The following is a 20,745-nucleotide window of genomic DNA, read 5'->3' as shown; positions in this document are numbered from 1 at the left end:
GGTGGGGCAGCAGCAGCAGGGACTGCGGAGTCGGAAGCACATACAGAGCAAGGGAAAGCAGAGGCTCAGGGCAGCGCAGGGATCGAGGAAGCTCACAGGGCGGGGCTGGCGCAGAGGCATTAGCACTAAGATGTGCTTGAGGTTAGAGTAGCCTCCCGGTCAAGGCTACGTGGGGGCATGGCAGATAACCATGTGATTCTGGACACAGAGTAGTGTAGACCATGGCTCAGATGGTGCTTGCTCTGGGCCAAGAGCCTTTCTGTTCACTTGGACAATAACTGGGCCAGGGCAGAGGGGAAACTACACACACTCGCACCAAACACCCAGGGCGGCCAGACCACTGGACCAGTCTGGCCCCTGGGCACAGATGGTCAGCACCTTATTCCTTTCTCCTACCTATCTTGGCTCCTTTCTTCAGAAGAGTGACAACAACAGAAGTGTTCCGGCACCCCACAGCCCTATCCAAAGGGCGCATTCCGCTATAGTCAACATGCTCAATCATGGCCCCGTGATCCACCAGGAACTGGACCTAGGACATGGATCAAGGAGAACAGTTAACACAAGTGCAAGGGCTCAGTGCTGCTCCACTGAGTCTGGCTGCTGCCTGGACTTTATTTAACCACAGGTCTAAACCAGGCTGGGACCATGGTATTTACAGGCCATTCCTGTATTCTTCGTCTTTAGTGGTGTTTTGAATATTCCTGTCCTCTAGCAAGTAGGGATTTGAGAACCTTCTATCAGGAATCATCTACACGTTATTCTACCCTTAACCCTAGATAACATTATGGACGGAGAACCTTCCTTAAGATCCCTATGACCCAGAGGCTTGTTTAAAGGCACTCACCACCTCGGCATCACCATAGAAAGCTGCCAGATCCAATGGGGTGCGGCCATTCTTGTCAGCATGGTCCGTAGCGGCTCCATTATCCACCAGAGAACGTACTACTGAGAGATGACCCTTCAAACAAGCCCAGCTGAGGGCTGTCAGCCCTTCTTTGTCCATGAGAGCAATGGAGGCACCTACAAGAGTAAGTATTAACACAAGCCTGAGGAAACCCAAAAAACATGAAAATTCAGAGCAGGAGGGAAAGCTGGTACTTAAGGTATATGCTCTGCCAACGCACAGCTTTGTTTCTGGTATGTGAGTGGTCTTTCAATAAAACTGTTAAAAAAAAAATGATCCTACAAGCTTTCAGTAGAAGAGAGCCCAGTTGTTTTTACCGGGTATTCCAGGTCCTCCACAATCTACCCCCAAACTTCCTCTCTATGCTTAAGTTTCATTACATTACACCCCTGGGAGAATCCTCTACTTGGGCCGAATGGATGTGCTCACTGCCTCTAGACTCTCCCATAATATTCTGTATCCTCACTTTTGGTCATGTTTGCTTTCTCATGGGGAATCTTTTCCTTCCTCATGACCTGCCTCACTTCTACTCATTCTCTAGCAACCATTTCAAAATCCCCCTATTTCCAGGAAGCTTCTGATCACTGTTACCTCATCTTGAATCTGCATAACATATGTCACCTTATTCCGTTATTAATCTTTTTTACGTATCCTACTTGCATGTAATAAATTCTCGATGAATGTTTTCAGAACTCAGCAAAAGTCTCCCATTTGTAGTAGTATAAACTCCTAGAGAGAATCTTGTAAAACAGGAGGAGCTCAGTACATGTTTATTATTGGTGATAGTACCAGGCCACTTTCTCCCTCCCTAGAATGTGGGGGAAATGAACTCACGGGAAGAGCCTGAGCCCAGGCCACAAGGAAATTCAGAGTTTAATTAAACTTGTCAGCCTTCAGTGATCCCATCCCCACTCTCTTAGCCTCTTTGGTATTCTACATCTGTTTCTCTTCAACATTTGTATTTTCATCTCTAAGGATCAAGCACACTTGATACACTGTTTTGTAATTAGTCTAAAATTCAATATACATTTGATTCTTAGACTAGACTGTAAGCTCTTGGATGGCAAAGAGCCTGTCATTTCCTGGCTAGTTGTGAAGAGTACCTAAGACAATTCTTTTCACACAGTTGCCATGTTATACTAACTAAATTAGGATCAGCTTACTGCATACAGAATACTTTCCAGGCTGCCTCCTCAGCTGGACAGGATTCAGATGTGAGATGTGCCACAGCTGGGCTCAGGGTCTACTTGGCAGTTACCCGCCCTATCACCTTTGTATCCCTAGAGGTCAGGCAACCAGACTCTGTGGCTTTCCACAGCAGGATGAAGGGCTAGAAGGTACCATACGTCTAGCCCTTATGACAGCCCTTTACGTATAGGGTTATCCTGTCATATATTGCAATTAAAACATTGACTCTAACACAGAATGGATTTGAATGTGGGACAGAACCTAAGGAGTTTTCTCAGATGCAACATCTATAAATTCCCTGGACAGAGCCTCCATTGGTGGAAGAAGCAGGATAAGAACGTTCTAATGTATGTTACAGATAAGCTGACCTTCCATAGAAGAGGAAAGCTGGAATTTAAGAAATTGGAGATACACATGAAATAAACCCCGATATTCAATTTACATCCAAAATTCAATATGTAATCTTCCTCTTCTTTCTTTTCTTTCATTTGCAGTTAATGGAATCACACCTCTTCCAAACATCCATTTTAACATTCTGGAGTTAGCTTCAACTCAACTATCCTTCCTACATGTAATTGCTCTTTATATCCCAAATCATTTTTTGCACTTGGCCTTTCTGTTCTATTCTAACAGCTACTGCACCTGGATTAGCGCCTCATTACTTCTCATCTATTCTATTACAATGCTTCCTAATTGATCCCCTGGTCCACTCTAATTTCTCCATCAAATCTACTATTCACACTACTGCCAGAGTGATTTTTTTTAAAGCACAACTCTGGCATCAATTCTCTTTTAAAAAACCTTGAAAGGCTCCCCATTGCCTTCAGAATTAAGCCAAAACCTCTTTTAATCTGTTCCTTTTCAGTTTCTTTCCACATACGTTTCCAATTTTACTTCCCAAGAGTCGTCATGAGTTCACTGGACAACTCGCATATTTCTTTAAACCTGTTGTGTGTTGGTTCTCCTCCCTAACTTTTCATTTACGATCTCCTCCCTAAAACAAAACATTTTTCCTAGTCACCTTTCAAGGTCTGCCCTTTCCTAACTGAAATACCTTTATGAGAGCTCTTAGGATTCTTGGCTTTTCAGGTATTTTTGTTCCACTCCTTCCTTCCCAGATTACAGACTCTTAGAGGGCACAGACTATAGTGTGTTAGTTAAAAGAAAATCACTCACTGGCATATCACTAGAATAGTGTTCTGCGAATAATGTGGGCTACATACCTGTTTGTAGGGTTTGCTGCTTTAGTGGAAGTCTCTGAATTAAGTGTGAAAGAATGAAATGAAATACTGTGGATCCCTGACTTACGATGGTTTGACTTACAATTTTTCAACTTTACGATGGTGTGAAAGTGATTCGCATTTAGTAGAAACCATCCTGCGAATTTAGAATTTGGACCTTTTCCCAGGCTAGTGATGTGTGGGGACGGTGCTCTCTTGTGATGCTGGCTAATATCCGTGAGCCGCGGCTCGCCGGCAGCTGCACTAGCATGAGGGTCAACGGCGGATACACTTCTAACCATTCTGGGCCCACACAGCCATTGTTTTTCACATTCAGTACAGTATTCAATAAGCTATACAAGATATTCAACACTATTATACAGTAGGCTTTGTGTTAGATGATTTTGCTCAACTGAAGGCTGATATAAGTGTTGTGAACACGTTTTAGGTTGGCAAGGCTATGCTATTATGTTCTGTAGGTTAGATGTATTAAATGCATTCTGGACTTAAGATATTTTCAACAAGATATTTTAAACTTGAGTTTATCAGGATGTAACCCCATCATAAGTTGAGGAAGGTCAGTAGTACAAAGACCAGCATGTCTGCAATGGTAAGGGAGAACAAATCTCTGGAATCTGTGTCTGATAAGCTTCTATTGGCATGTGACAGACACTGTGCAGTGATCTGAAGGTTATCAGTGGCTGAAGAGGTCCTGCCTTTTCCAGCAGACTTGGGTTGTTCTGGGACATTTACTCATGCCACATCTTATCCTGAGAATCTAGGTACTCCCCTTTTTCTCCCCCAACCCCCTCTTGGCAGAAGTGAGGATAGAGATCATGAAACCAGACTTGTTTGTTGGCTTGTATTGGGGAAGCAAGAACCACTTTGCACACTGGAAGAGCAGTTCTCTGGTTCAGACCCAGTGTTATGAGTCTGAGGCTGTGGAAACAAACAAATCTTTGGAGGATATAGCTAAAGACCCAATAAATCTTTGGCTGAGTTTTAGTTTGAAATCTCAGAAGAAACCTTGTTTTCTTCCTAACTCAACTACCTGCTGTTTTGCTGGCCTGGGTGTGATTCTTCAGGGGGCTGGTTTCCCTGAAGTGTGCATGCCCAGAGATGTAATTATCGATGTTTAGGTCCAGTTTGCTTAGAGGGAAGGCTATCTGGAATGGAATCATTAGGCTCCTCACAATCTACTACCTTCTGCTTCATGTAAATGCTCAAACTCCACTAGATGGTACTGTAGAGTCACGTGCGACTTTCCCACGATACAAGTCCACCATCACGCACCTCTGTTTTGTACAGGTGATTGAGGTCAGAGCAATCAAAAGGAGCCTGAAACGCTTTTGAAGGTGGTGTGTCTACAATCTGCTTTATTATTTCCCATTCACCAGGAGTATATGAATGTTGGTTAATGTCAAAGGAGTTTATTACAACAGGAAAATAATAATATCCTGATTTCTCATATAGCGTCCCACTGTCAGCAACTGTCTTAATCTCTGTCTGCCTCCTCTGGATACAAGAAAAGTATTAGTTGTGCAGGCCTACAAGATAACTGATAAAGAAAAACTGCAGTCTTTGGAAGATGAACATCTGCTGAGTGTATATTAAAAAAATCAAAGTTTGAAGATTGCAGATTTGAGTTAAAGAATTTAGAACATGTTAGTTTGATTAGAATACCAAAAATCCCTCAAGCCATAAAGAAACAAAGACTATCAGAGTGAAAGGGTCCCACTGTGTCCAAGAGGAGAGGAGACAGACCTTCATATTTTAACCAACTAGATGAATAGTATCTATTCTTAACATCTCTTAGACTCCATCACTGGAAATCATGAATTCCTTGGGTTACTATAGGCACTGACCATCCCCAGCTCTGGGATCCCAGGACTGACCTTGTGCAAGTAGAAAGTCCACAGTTCCTAGATGGCCTTCAGAGGCAGCCATCATCAGTGGGGTACGACCCTGCTTGTCTGCCATGTTGACATCAGCTCCATGGGTGAGTAAAAGATCAACAATCTGCAAATGCAGAGAAACAGGGACAAATTATCCAGGAAGAGCTGCTGGGCAGACACATGCATGTTGTTGCCTACACTGTGGAATCTCGTCCTGCTGTACAGGTGAGTAACCTCTGCATGTAACTTTCTGCTGCAAGAACTCCCTCTAGTGTCTGCACAGTGCTAGTACCACGTGATTTGATGTCTGACTCTTTAAAGGATAGCCACATGAAAATTCAACTGTGTATTTCTGACTCAGCCCGAGTAAAAGAGAATTTAAGATAAAAAAGGCCAACACGTAGACAAAGATGCTCTCATAATGGGAGCTCCAACATAAGTCACTACTTATGCCAGTGCCATTTTATTGATCTGTAGGGGTTGTAAGCCTACCTGAAGTGAATACTTACGACTGAAGGGAATATAATAAAGTGTCCTTGATAACTCTTTAATACTGTTTGGCTTCTAGAGCCTTTTTTTCTACACAAATACTTCCAAAGATTAATACCAATATGCTTTCTTTTCCATCCTAAGTGTATAAATTAGCATTTATCTGGAATTCAAACATCTGGAAAGACTGCATAGCTAGAACTTATATACACCACATTTTCTTTTGGCAAGCCTGAGATACCTGCAAGCAAGCTAGCAGGGGTCTGTTGGGGTATAAACCTTCCAGAGAACCTGTGGATACTGTGAGGTATGAGAAGGAGTCACTCCATGACCAGGCCAAAAGTAGCTAGTTCTTCTATACAATATAGATCATGATGTCTAAAAAAATTTTTTTAAACATTTATTTATTTTTGAGAGAAAGAAAGCACAAGCAGGGAAGGGGCAGAGAGGTTGAGAGACACAGAACTGGAAGCAGGCTCCAGGCTCTGAGCTGTCAGCACAGCGCCTGATGCGGGGCTCAAACCCACCAACTGTGAAATCAGGAGCCAAAGTTGGATGCTTAACCGACTGAGCCACCTAGGTGCCCCCCGCCCCCTGCTTTCTTAAAATTTTTTTGATGATTTTTTTTTTTTAATGATGATGATTCTGAATGTTAACTTTCTGACATATTCTCAGTTAACCAGAATATTAATAACAAAGGCCCAAGTCGTCAAACCTGATGATGGCTGAGTAACCCAAACTTTGTGATTTTTTTGCTCTCTGCCTCAGAAGGCCCTGTGTAGAACTCACCCCTACGTGAGGGATTGGAAGTAGCTGCCCTGCTTACCTGCCAATGGCCCTGGCGGACAGTGCTGAATAGGGGCACTGCCCCTCGGCGGTTTGGCTGGGCCACTGCTGCCCCCTGTTCCAAGAGCAGACGACATACCTCCAGTTTGCCCCTTCCAGCTGCAGCTGTCAGTGCTAAGGGCAGAGAACACAGACTGAGAACAGGTGGGGCTTGTCCTCTCTAGCCCTCTATGTTAAGCACAGAAGTATATCTGTGTTTGATTAATATAACTGCTACTTTACCTCCAAGAATAATGATATTAGCCACTTTTACCATGAAGGAAAAATTTTTAACATTTATTTGTTTTTGAGAGGCAGAGAGAGACAGAGTGCAAGTGGGGAAAGGGCAGAGAAAGAAGGAGACACAGAATCCGAAGCAGGCTCCAGGCTCTGAGCTGTCAGCACAGAGCCCAACGTGGGGCTCAAACCCAGGAACCCTGAAATCATGTCCTGAGCCAAAGTTGGATGCTTAACCAACTGAGCCACCCAGGCACCCTTCCACGAAAGAAACTCTTAAAGAAAAATCATCAATAAAATCACATTTAAATGGGCTCACAATATATGGAGACAACTGTAATAATAAACTTATGATTAAACTTACTTGGTTTCATTTTTCCTACCTAGCCTGTCATCCCTGCTTTCGACCTCCCTCTTTTTTGGTACCTCTTCACTACAAACCTTTCACGGGTCTATCTATGCCTGGGTGGGATGCAGACAGAAGGGCCTTTGCAGAGTAAGGTCTATTTTAGAATTAGTCAGGAACCACTTCTGGCCAACCTCTACTCCTGGACCCTTAAACCTAAAGAACTAAAGTCAGGATCTGCAGGTCATAGGGGCTTGGGCCAGTTTTCATTTTTTTTTTTTTCTTCATTAGCTGAGACAGAAGTTTCTAGTACATTTGCAACTATTTTCATATGAGGATCAGAACTGTTCAAGGTAATAGTCTTAAAGATGAGAGAAGAGGTATAACAAAGGTTCTTCTGAAGACAAAATAATGGAATCACAGATCAAAAAAAAAATAGCTACAGCAACTATAAGGGACACAGAAAGAAACTTAACATTCTTCTTTCTGGGCTGCTGTCCATCGTTCATGATCTTTGATAGAGTAGAGAGTCCATGGGTGCCGATTTCATTCTCTGAGTACGGTTTCAATAGTTGCAAGAAGGATTTGAAGATATACTTTCTACTAAGTCCATAATTTTTTTAATATATATTTCTTTAACGTTTATTTTTTTTAGAAAGAGAGAGAGCACAAGACAGAGAGAAGGGGACAGAGGATCCAAAGAGGGCTGTACACTGACAGCAGAGCCTGATATGGGGCTCAAACTTGTGAACTGCAAGATCATGACCTGAGTCAAAGTCGGACATTCAACCGACTGAGCCACCCAGGTGCCCTACTAAATCCATCCTTGAACAAATATAAATTTTTCATTTCACCATGGGGTCTCAAATGCATAGGTTCAGTGTTTTAAAAAGAATGCGGATAGAGAAATTTTTCCCAAATTGACTTGGAAAACTGATGTGGTGATCAGCAAGTCCTTCCTTTATTATGGCTACCTACTCCAAAGACAAATCAGAAAGAGACAATATTTGGTAAGTGCAGATAATATTTCAGTTTGCAAATGTTGGTATCTAATCAGGGAAGCAACAGAAATTCAAATCAAATGGTCACTTGAAATTGTTTTCATTGAAGGCAATCTGTGGCATTTTTGTCTTTGGGCTTGGTCAAATTCATCCACAGTTAACTCATATGCAAAGCCAAACTAACTACCTGTAGTTTCCACTAAGATTAACTTCAAGTAATCTTTTCTTCCCTCAAGGATAAGAAGGGCTTATGAAGAAAAATGTGACAGTTTTAGAAGATGTATTCACTCAAACTAGATATATCTATGCCTTGTCTTATGTGTATTTTCAGTTTTATTTTTGAACTGTTAACACTGTCATTTCTGTCCTATTCCTCACAGGAGGGTAGTGGCTTATCTGAGATGAGGGCCATTTCCAAGCCCTGAATGAGTGAATATAGGTATCAATGGGTATGATTATTTACTTGAAGTTTTGTCTCTTGTTCCTTACATCAAGGTGATCTTCCCTCTTTGCCAAGTTCATATATATAACAGTTCAGGAACAACAACAACAACAACAACACTGTAATTCTTGGGTGAGAAAATAAGAGTGGCTTAAGAACTTGACTGGAAATCATGTTGTACACCTTTAAGTTTACACATGTTATGTGAAAATTATATCTCCATAAAGCTGGAAAAAAAAGAACTTGACTGGGGTAGACACTTGTTAGGAATCTTAAGAATCATCTTCTTGGTACATAAAATAAATGATTGGGAAATTTTCTAACTCTTACTTTCTGATTCCATTTAAAGTAGCTATGAGGTGATAGGGCTGCAGCAAACCTCCCTTTTAATTCCCTGGGTATGGTGGGGGAGGGTAAATACATTCTTTTTCACGGAAGAATTTATAGCCTGCTGGAGAAAATATAGACAGACAGTATTTCAGAATCAAGCCTTTCACCCATGATGCCAGTTTATAGAACACTGTTGAGAATGTACAACCAGTGCCCATCTTGAAAGCTAAAATTTATATTGTTCACTCTAACCTGGAGTTAGATTGCTCTGGCTGGCCCATTTCAACTCATTGGATAACACATTTATATGAGAAGGAATGTTCCATTTGGCTTTTTTCTTTGTTGTATCATCTCTGTTGCTTAGGTTATGATGTAATTTGGCAGGAATCTCCAGCTGATAGCTGGACATGGCCATTAACACAGCTGGCCAATTTCATCTCAGAACAACACAACTATGTAAAATGGGATCTGTATTTTTCAAAATCCAAGAGCAAAAAACTGCTCTGGCTGGATTTTATAGAAGTCTTATCAGAAACTGTTAAAACTTTTTGAAAGAAAGAAGATTAAGGTAAAGCCAGTTCTATAAAACAACAAACTGATTCTTAGAGCAAACAGCAGTTTGGAGCCAAATCTCTTCCTAAAAGACCAGTAAGAGAATTTGTTCCATAGCCTGTCAGCATCTGATGAGATTATCTGACATAAATGGTCTTTTTTTCAAAGTGAAACATCTAAGGAGTCTAACGAGGCAGACAGGATGCAACTCAGAGTTGGGAAAATAGCCAAAGTCGGCTTGGATGGGATGGTGACACTAAGCAGAATGCAGCAAAGCAAATGGCTCTTCTGTTTATCTATTTTCAACCATGAAAGAACATAACACAGACGGGTCGTGCACGGCCAATGAGAGGGAGGTGGTTGGGGAGATATAAACTGATCACTGGTATCCAAAACAACATTAATTAAACATTTATTGAGCTATTTGTCAGACACTGACTGTCTCTGCTCTCAAGGAACTCAAGGTTGAGTAAGGATAACAGACAAATAAAAAATACACTACTATCCAGTGTATACGTTTTTGGAGGTAACGCAGAGAAAGAAGTGTCTGTGATCTTTAGGAAGAGATGTTAATCTGAGATAAATGCTGAAAGAGAAAAAGAAGACTTACAGGCATGCAAAGACAAGGCGAGGCATGCTAGGCACAGGGAGAGCACATAGGAAGTTCGCACTGATGTGGGAAACAACATGTTTATTGTTACTGGAGTTACTAGAGAAGCCAGGCAATAGATGAGGCTAGAGATCATGACTGGTCTTCTTAAGAATATGCTAAATCACTTCATTAATGGTTCAGGTGGTCAGTAAAGGGTGGTAAGCAAGAAAGTGACATAAACAGATTGTGGCCCACAAAGATCACTTTGGCTGAAGTCACAAGGGAGATGAATCAGGAAAGGGTGACAAGATCAGCTAGGAGGCAGTTGCAATAAGGCAGGCGAGGATGATAAGGGCATGAGTTATGGGCATCTTGTTTACTTTGTGAACCCTTGCTTCTTTTGGGTCATAGGATGGTTCAGGCCCTCCAGAGTTGCTAGAAGCTTTTAATGCTGGTCTTGGTCTATGCTCGTAAGACAAGGGAGAAGAGGGAGTGGTGAACAATATTGTCACCTTAACTGCTTTTCTTCTGTACTGTTCCATAAGAGGTCTATGGAAACCCTGTGGGATGGGAGGAGACCAGCCAGATGGTGAAGGGTGGATGTAGGCAGATACTATTTGGAAGGATAAAGAGGCTGCAAAAGGAGGACAAAGGCAACTAGGATATTCTATTGACCTGCTTTTAGAAAACCCACTATATAAAAATTATATCTCAGTTAATATTTCACTATATGCCAAGATAAATTTCACTGATTCTAAGATGCGCTTTTTTTCCCTTCACGTTTTAACAACTCTAAAATTGGGGTGAATTTCGCAAGTGATGTGATAATAAAGAATGGTGGCATTTGATAGGCTGAGGGTTTCTTTTTTTGTAGTAGCACAAAAAATAATGGCTATATAGTTTCTTGCAGTTAGCGGTGCCTTAGAATTGATATAGTAAATGATACAGAATGTTGGGAACATCACAACCATTGTATTTTCCTGAGGTAAAAATTGTGTTGTTCAGACCAGGGATGTAGGTACAAGACCCAACCAGCTGGCTGCAGGTCACAGACCTTCATTCTCTATATAAAGGGGACATATATAAGATTTTGTCATTGGAGAAATAAAACATCACAGTTCGATGGGTCATTATAAACTGTAAATGACTATGTGCTACAAGGTAGAAAGGAACACGTACGTATATTTAGTAAATCCATCACTATAGACCGAAAAGCAACTCGTAGTCTCTTCAATATTAGTAGTGAAGGTGTAGGGACATTTTTACATAGTGCGAACATAATTTCCTAGAAAATTTTCTGAAGCCAAATAACTGTTTATAGATCTGTAAGTTATATTACAAATGCATTTTATTCTAGTTCTATTTAAAAAGCATTTTATGTTTATAATGCTTAAATTATCTCAATAAATATCAAGTTAAACACAACATAATTCCGATTACAAGCAAATTGACATGAAGCTTGGATTTTTTTTTTTTTACAATCTTGAGATATGGTCCATATTTAAATAAATTAATGTAGCAGACTTCATTGCACACCTTAAAATGATGAGATATTTAAAAAGACCTGAGGGTACACAGTTTTATTCTAATAAGAAACTCCTATCAATAAAAGTAAGTCTTCCACTTGGTTCACTCCCTTCTTGAACATTTTTAAGAAATTCTTTCAAGTACAGCACTAAAATATGCTTGATATTCATCACTATGATTACTAGTCTTACAATTCTATCCCCTATCACCATCAGGCCATATTTATTTATTTATTTTTTTGCCCTCCCCTGGGGTTCCACGTGGCCGGCCTGGCAACACAGTGCTGGGAAAGGTCGAACTACCGGGAAGTCCCAACATGTCCGTCCCTTCTGCAGCTCTGTTGCAACATACATACTCCAGAACTGCCGACATCCTGGTCAGTTCCTTCTCCTCAGTTTGTCCTCTAGCTTCCCGTAGGGTAGAGTCCCGGAGACAGCAGCTGTTTCCAGCTGCACAGTTTCCTTTACTCTGTCACGGGCTCTTAAGCTGCAGCTGCCTGGCATCTGTTCCCTTTGGCTCTTACAGAGGGAGGGATTGTTTGAGAAACAAATTCCTGAGCTCTGGACCATTCTACATGATGTTAAAGAAGCCATGAAACCTACCTATGATTTTTGCCATCAATGGAAATAAGACAATTTGATAGATAGCTCATTGTAAATTTTAAATGAATTCAAGTGCCTTCTTTATTTTTAGTAACATTCTGACTCTAACCAAAACACATACCCTTCTTGTTTAATAAAATATTCCCCCTAAATTGGCCATCTCAATATTGGTCTACCTCTGGCAAATATGATACGTATCTGTGGTGACTCTACAGCTTTCATTGCCCTGGTCTCATAAAAACACATAAAAGGTTACTAATGTTTCTCCAGATGTTCCAGTTTAGACTTGGGGGAAAGACAATAATCATTTCCTGCAAAGGCCACAAAGAAGAAACTTCTGTTTATGTGGTAAGTACCAAGCAATATAGAAATCTCTTGGCTACAGATCAGAAGGGACTGCCATGGGCTGTGCCTGAGACGGTGGTCCCTTCATTTCGCATCCGGAGAGCAACTGTACTTGTAATGTAGCAGTGTAACCATGTCAGATACCACTCCGCCCGATAACACTTGGTTAAGCCGGAGGTATGGATACAGATTGAATCTCCCGGTTTACAACTGCAGGTGGAGCCATTTTGATGGGAGAAACATTTACACGTAACTAGTGCAAGGATCACATAAAAGAGAGGCCACAACTATTTTCTGCTCTGGTTTGGCACGTTGGAAGGAAATTTTTAGTCTTTTAAAAATATTTGGCAACAGGAACACGGTAAAGTTTTGGTTGAAAGAAGACTCCGGTGCTAATGATATAGAGAATCCAAAGGGAAAGAGGAAGAAGGCCATTGCTTGACTTTTCACTTTGGCTGAATCAATCTCCAGTACAAAAGCCATCGAGATGGAGACTACCAAAGGTATACCAGAGGAAAAATCAGGGTGTGAGATGCAGCGTGTCCCCACACAAATACAACACATTTATGAGAAAAGACAGTAATGTCCATGAGAAGTACCTGTCTCTCCCCAGAGACTGTCAAAGCTGTTGATCTGCGCTCGCTCTACTTCTTCTTCATCTTTTTCTGGAAGATCAAGTAGGTAGGAGACAATCTGAAACAAGAAGTTGTGTCAGCTCACACTTCAGGTGGGAAACTATGCTACCAGCTCTAGCCTGTGAGGTTTGAAAGATACCTGGATGACCCAAGGGTGACAAGATCTCTTGCACACGAAAGAAATCAGAACTGACTATCCCAGCCAAGAAACCCAAAGCTTCCATGATGAGCATCTGTTTTATCGGGTACGGTTTTTTTTTTTTTCAAAAAAAATTGTTAATGTTTATTTATTTTTGAGAGAGACAGACAGAGCATGAGAGGGGAAGGGACAGAGAGAGAGAGAGAGAGAGAGAGAGAGAGACAGAGAATCCAAAGCAGGCTCTATGCTCTGAGTTGTCAGCACAGAGCCCAATGCGGGGCTCGAACTCACGAGTTGTGAATCATGACCTGAGCCGAAGTCAGACGCCCAACTGACTGAGCCACCCAGGTGCCTCTATTGGGTACGGTTTCTATGTTTCTCTTCAACACCATTCACTTACATAGCATGTGGCTTTTAAAACATTTTTTATTCCTTGTATTTAAGTTGAAGAAGCAAGCCCTCATTCTCCCAATAAAAATATCAATAAATAAAGAGAAAATACTAATCAATCAATAAAAACCAGAAAGCAAATATGGAGAAAATCTAGGGCTGTATTTCATCAGAGTACAGCAGTGATGATTTTTTTCCTCTCAGAAATACCAAGACAGCTGTGGGGACAGCAAAGGGAGAATGACTACTGACATGAAAGCAAAAGTGACAGCTGTTTCCAGGGATCTGTCTGTAGAGAGAGCTCACAAACCCACTGATATTAAATATTCCAGTTTTACTTAATATCCCTTCGGTGGCACATCAGGTCAGTGGGCAGGGTAGCTGTGTCACTGCAGCAGCCCATGCCCCGTGAGCCAACAGTTACTGGCCCGTGACAGCCGAGCATTGCATTGCCAGTTTTGTAAGCCGGTTGCTGAATGAAGGTGTTTGTTTAAAGTTAGGTAACAACCAACTACATTATATTAAAAACAAAGGTTAAAAATACAAAATTTCATGACTTCTTAATTATTTAACTACATTGTGCATTGTCTGTACTCCTGATTGTGTCTGTCTGGTGGAGACAGCACACAGTGGTGTGCTGTGCCTCTGTGCATCTCTTCACAACCCTGTGCTCAGGGCTGTAACATGGGTCACTCTACATCAGCTGCGGTGGGAGAATTTACACCTTGGAAACTGGCAGACATTTCACATCGAGTTGATTTACTGCAAAAGCTCCAAGAGGTTCCAGTTTAATTAATATAATTGGTATGAGGGTAAGTAGTAGTTTAACATAGATCACATATCAGATTTAATGACAATAAAATTATTGGGAAAAGAGAAAATTGGAGTGTAGCTCCATTTGTAAATGATTGCTGAGATGCAACCACAGGTTGACTTAAGATATGAATTTCACAAAAATCGAGCATTTCATTAAAAGTATTGTATATTTCATTATTTGTAAACTGTGTGCTATGTGTTCTTCATAGCCGTAAAATGTACACTAATGTTAACTACGTACGTACACACACACACACACACACACACACACACACACACACACACACTTCTGCTCCACTACACTACCCTCTTGGATCTTGGAGCTAGATGTTAAACATTTTCTGGCAAGTATCAATTGCATATATTTGCCACTATATTATTACTATCAGTAATAAATAAATTAGCAAAAATACAGTTTGTATAGTGTTTAACAGTTTTCAAAAGCACCTTTCGTACCAGCTTTGTAAAAAAAAGTATTTATTAGACCCATTTTCCTGATGGGCAACTAAAGTTCTAAGAGATTAGGTAAATTACCCAAGGTCCAGAGAGAATGAGTAGCAAACTGGGACTCAAACCTGGTCCTTCTGAGATTCCAAATGTTGTGCTCTTCCCTTTCCAAACCGCCTCCCCATGTGAATGCAGGTCAGTAAATAATCCTGAGGAGCCCAGTGTCACTGTCTGTTATATCAGAGTGGCAAGATGGGGAGGAATTAGACTGGCCGATTTCCAAAGTACTTTCCAACTCTCAAGTGCTATATTCATAATTCTACATATGCTGGTATTTGAGAATTCAAGTGCTGCATGGAGTTCAATTTCCTATTCCTCAAAGCAGTGACCAAAAAGCTAATTCATACTAATTAGGCTGGTAATTTTGTAATAATGCAACCCTTTTTAGCCTGTTTCCTCAGTCCTTCAATACACGGCTTGAAAAAAATCCCCCAAGTCCTCAACCTTATCACCTGTTTTCTTACCTCGGTGTAGCCCATGCTGGCCGCAGCGATGAGGGCCTGTTGGATGGCGTGGCTCTTCTTAAATACTCCTTGCTGCTGGCCGGCCATCGTCCAGTCACACTGAATCAAAAACTTGACAACCTCCAGATGACCTCGGAGTGCAGCATGGACCAAAGCGCACTGCCCATTCTTGTCCAAATGATCCACCTCGAGGGGAAGGACAGAGAAATGTGTGTGAACAAAGACTTGTGGCCGCACTTCTGATCCAGTCACACTGGCCCACTGCACACGACTACAGTACCAAGAGTCATCCCTTCCCATATCCTGAACCATTCTCTAGAGAAAATCTAGAAAGTTCTCGCCTACTCAGGCTAGATCATTGCTGAGCTGTAACTCTGGTAGATATCCCTCAGGGGAGAACTTCTTTTCATAAGGCCAGACTTTTGTTTTCACAGAAAAAGGGACCAAACAAACAAACAAACAAAAACCCAACCAAAACTCCCAGCTCCAGCTTTGTTTTCCTGAGATACATTCTCCTTTGTCCTCAAATAGTTCTTTTCAGACCAAGATTTGAAAGACTGTAGCTCTGCTGGCACAAAAAAGTGTCTTTGAAATCATGAAAGGGAAGAAAAACATTCTGAAGCTCACATTTTTTGGTCTTCCAAAGAAGCAAAATACCTCATATCATGAATCATACTTTTGACCACCAAGCTTTGGCGGAGGGCACTTCTTCCTTCCAACGGGAGGGCGGAATCTCAAGGATCTGGCCAAAATGGCTAGCGGTACTTGGAGCTTGAGGCTAGACCATGTTCCAATAGCAGCTTTGCTAGCTGCAGTGGTGGTTACAAGTGTAGGTTGAAAGAAGAGCCTGGTTAAGATCAGTCTACCATAAGCTAGCTACAAGTTTCAACAGAAGAGTAGCCTCGCCTGGCAGGCAGGCTTCCAGGGGTAGTTAGAGCACCTGAAACGTAAGTTCTCCACCTGGTTCTCCCCAGTTTTAGTTCCACCCGGCAATCTATTCAACAAATGTTTATTGAATGCCTACCATGTGCAAGGTACCACACAGGATGAAAAGGTGAGTAAGACAGTAAATATAGACTCTGTTCTCAAAGACTTTCAACCAAGGTAGGGCAGGTGCGACCAATATAAACAAAAGCCTATCCAACAAGGAATAATAAATGTCATATGGAAAGTAAAAGTGCAATAAAACTGAAGAGAATTCCCAACTAGAATCAGGAACAGATTCTGAAGGAAAGGTGCTATAGTCTGAATGTTTTTGTCCTCTTGAATTGTATGTTGGATTTCTCACCCCCAGTGTAATGATATTAAATGGAGAAGTGATCAGTGTCCTAATAGAAAGGTCGCAGAGAGCTTGCTTTCCCTGTTCCACTATGGGAGGACACAGTGAGAAGGTGCTGTCTATAAACCAGGAAGCTCTCACCAGATGCCGGATCTGCTGGCACCATGGTCTTGAGACTTAGTTTCGGAACTGTGAGAAATAAATGTTGTCTATTAGCCACTCAGTCTACGGTATTTTGTCATAGCAGCCCCAACAGACTAAGAAAAGGCCCATCTCAACTGGCTGAGACAGTTAATGACTAACTCTAGTTGTTGTAAGGTAAGGCACATGAAGGGGAAGTTTCAACTACAAAGTTGAGAGGGTCTTTTGGGACCAGGGTATGGATACTTCTGAATGCCAGGCTAATTTTAATCAGTAGGTAATGGAGAGTCACTGAGAATTTTCATGCGCATACTGTATTTTCAAAAACTAAGAGGATGAATAAAATGTGTTTTGGCTCATTGGAGAAATGATTAATTCCTGGGCTGGGGCATTACTAGTAAACAATGAGTATGGAACATCTTGTGGTGCCATAAAGCACAGAAACACTCATAAAATAATTTAGTGGAAGTTGAAAGGATACAGGAACCAACTTGAGGGAGGTCCCAAAGGCCAAATCTTGGGCAATTTGAGCAAGAAAATAAATAATAATGGTAATGGGTTACATAGGTCATAACATAAAATAAATAAAGGAACCCATAGTGCTATAAATAAATAATCCAATACATACACGGGGGAGAAGGGACAACTGTTCTTTACATTAAAATTCTAATTAATAAATGTTGAAGGAATGAGGGAAACAGAAACTCGTCATTAGGCAAAAACACCATAGCAATCATTATTGCAGCAAGAATCTCTGACAGGTGGGATCCTAAAATCAGTGAGCAAAAGCATAAGAAACAAGCTATCTGCCTAGTCTCAAAGCATATCCCTAAAAGATACTTCTTAATTACAAAGGGAAACACAGTGGCTTCAGAACTGAGAAATCTGGAAGGCACAGTCCTGCCCAAGGGAGAGAGGTTAGCATCCCTGTAACAGGGGATCTGACGATGAGGAAAGATCTATCTAAAAGATCTCTCATTGGGGTGCCTGGGTGGCACAGTCGGTTGAGTGTCTGACCTCAGCTCAGGTCATGATCTCGTAGTTTGTGAGTTTGAGCCCTGTGTTGGGCTCTGTGTTGAAAGCTCAGAGCCTGGAGCCTGTTTCAGATTCTATGTCTCCCTCTCTATGCCCCTTCCCCACTCATGCTCTGTCTCTGTCTCTCAAAAATGATTAAACGTTAAAAAAAAATTTTTTTTTAAAGATCTCTCATCTAATGGTGAGAAAAGATCAACCTACAAATGAAGAACATTCTAAAAATAATAATATTCTACAAATAACTACAAATTCTTCAGTATTTTGGTGCTGATGCCATGGGAGAGAGTTTGAGGGTGGAGAAGACCAAAGGAGAGAATCTCAGTGAACAGTGTCATTAGGAGAAGGAAGAGAGAAGAGCAACCAGACAGGCAGGAAGGGAACCAGGCCTGTGCTACAAATTCTGGGAAACGTGTCAATATGGCCAACACTATGGAGAGGTTTAAAGGGGTGAGGAATGAGAAAAGTTACTTTACTTGGTGATTGGCAGTTGTTAACAACTTTTGAGAGTAGCTTCGGTTGAATGTCAAGAGGTTAGGTGTTTTGTTCGTTGGTTGGTTTTTAAAGATTTTATTTTTAAGTAATCTCTACACCCAATGTGGGGTTCAAACTCACGACCCCAAAACCAAGAGTCACATGCTCCACTGACAGAACAAGCCAGGCATCTCCTCCGCCATTTTTTTTAAGGAATATTTTTTATTAGACCCTGAAAGAGATGAAAAGAGACTTTCTCTCTTTTTAAAAAGGCTTTATCACTTTTAATTCTCACGGTGACCCTTTTAATCCTTTTGATGGATGCAAATAGTGAGACAGAGGTTAAATGACTCATCCAAGTGCTCACAGAAAGTAAGTGTAAATGTAGGCTTTGACCATGTGACGTCTGATCCCAAAGTTTTTTATTTTAATGACTTAACTCCTCTTTCTTTCATGGAGGCCAGACTACAAGTGGTGAAGGGGCAGTGAGGAAGAAGGTAGAGATGGCTCATAGGACAGGATTGGTGGGTGTGGAAGGGAAGAGATGGAGTGGTGCTTCCAGTCAGCAGGAGGGTGGGAAGTTGCTGTCTGGGTTACAGGACACATTCATAGGTTTGTTGAGAATTCAGAAAGAGAATGAAACGAAATGTGAGAGAAGAGCAACACAGAGATAGAAAACACAGGTGGAGCCAAGTGCTCTGGAAAGGAAGGGAAGCACTTCCTCCTCTGAGGCAGCAGTGAAGCGAGCGTAGGTAAGGATTAATAGTCTTGAGATGAAGGCACATTGAGATGAACTCAATCTCGGTAATGTAGGAGGGCAGGAGAGGTTGGGCAGGATCTTGGGAAGAATGCAAATGATTTCCGTATCTGCTCTGGGGAAAACGAGAGAGGGCTTAGAATGAGAACTGGGCAGGAGGGAAGATCCAACTGAGATCAGAATATGAGTTTGCAGCAGTAGTAACAAGGTCCAGTTGTTCTGTTTTTAGGGATGTTCGTTCAAATGAGCAGGATTATAGGTGGACATTATAGGTCTGTGTCACAGTAAACACCCAAGGCTCTGGGATTTAACTGAGAGTCTCGAGTCCCAGTTCCCGAAAGTCTCAGGAGTCCCCCCCTTCTTCCCTGGTAAGAACACTGGACACCTCAGAATGAGGTCATACATATTACTTCTATTTCACCGCAAAACCACTAAAATCGTCAGTTTGTTTTCAAGACAAACAAAATGCCACAAGGCTACAATTTTCCTTAGAGGCCGACATTTTTGAGACCAGCATTTTTCTTTTCACCAAAATTTTGAAAGAGAGTTTTCTTTCTTTCTTTTTTTTTTATCAGCAGCTCTTGAAATACCATGAAGCAAACACTTTTTCAGAAAGGTCTTCTGAGAATTAAAATACACCAGCAGACACACTTCTGAGGGCATGTGAATCATGTTCTCCCCATACCACTATGGCGCTGGTCCTCAAGGCTAGGGTCAGGGAGTCTGGCCCCGGTTCTCACCTCCGTGGCTAGTTTTCCTTCTCTACCTATGAAAGGCTCAGAGTCTGTGGGCACAGTTCAGTTAGGCCCTCCCAGCGCAGGGTCTTTGCTCCTGCACTTCTCCTTCCTTCCTCACCCTGCGCCCAGTAGAAAACTCCTTGGCAGTGAGGTGGGGACTTTTTGGGGCTGCTGATAAATGCAGTTTCCTAAGTACCTCCCAGGGGTTTCAAAACTGTGTCCAGGTGTGGAATGGGCAGTGGCAAGTGGACACACACCGGGCTCCCTGTGATTTGCTCCCTCATGTATTTGATGTGCTCTGCCTAGACTCGTGAGGTAACACAGGAGACAAGGAAGATTCTACAGCAGGGAGGGAGGAAAAGGGAGGAAAGGAAGAGGAGCAGAGTGGGGCAGCCATTACCTTGGCGCGTTTCTTGCACAGCAGCACAACGATGCTCAGGTAGCCTGCTGCCGCGGCATAGCCCAGAGGAGTCAGGCCGCTTTCCGAAGATGCATCCACGTTGGCCCCAAACTCCAACAGCAGGGCCACCATTTCTGTGTAACCAAGATGAGACTGCACACACAGAATTGGAGCATTATTTAAAACCTCTGTCCGGTAATTAATGTTGGCACCTCCCAAGATCAGGAGTCGGCTGACCTGGAAAGAAGTAAACAGAAATTACACACAGGCCAAGATCAGTTGCAATCTTTCAGCCACCTTTAATCAAGTCCCCTGGGACCCCACAACAGCACCCAGCAGCATCTAGTAACTGCCCTATTTTATAGTCTTCACTTGCTCCTTTCTCAATACTTTGCCTTTAGAAAGGGTGGTAAAATGTCTCCTTTACATGAGCTGCTCAGTCATGAGCGCAAATGTCACCCACACAGTAGTTGTGTTCA

At 41.9% G+C, this 20,745-nt stretch overlaps 1 protein-coding gene across 9 annotated transcripts in view; it reads right to left on the bottom strand.

Annotated features, from left to right (window-relative positions):
* Positions 1-20,745, bottom strand: part of TANC2 (tetratricopeptide repeat, ankyrin repeat and coiled-coil containing 2) — a 371,370-nt gene that overhangs the window by 15,060 nt on the left and 335,565 nt on the right. For all 9 annotated transcript variants that reach the window (XM_040452033.1, XM_040452035.1, XM_040452036.1 and 6 more), the window contains 7 exons: positions 20,267-20,503; positions 15,447-15,632; positions 13,095-13,188; positions 6,523-6,656; positions 5,208-5,331; positions 845-1,020; positions 397-529 (listed from right to left, as the gene is read on the bottom strand). In XM_040452033.1, coding sequence (XP_040307967.1) covers positions 397-529; positions 845-1,020; positions 5,208-5,331; positions 6,523-6,656; positions 13,095-13,188; positions 15,447-15,632; positions 20,267-20,503 — 1,084 coding nt within the window. The remainder of the gene's footprint in view (positions 1-396; positions 530-844; positions 1,021-5,207; positions 5,332-6,522; positions 6,657-13,094; positions 13,189-15,446; positions 15,633-20,266; positions 20,504-20,745) is intronic.

The sequence above is a fragment of the Herpailurus yagouaroundi genome, unplaced genomic scaffold, assembly GCF_014898765.1.
Source record: "Herpailurus yagouaroundi ecotype Mexico unplaced genomic scaffold, PumYag 206, whole genome shotgun sequence".
In the NCBI taxonomy this organism is placed as follows: domain Eukaryota; kingdom Metazoa; phylum Chordata; class Mammalia; order Carnivora; family Felidae; genus Herpailurus; species Herpailurus yagouaroundi.
The sequence above is the reverse complement of the archived record's forward strand: the minus strand, read 5'-3'. Positions and strand labels throughout refer to the sequence as shown.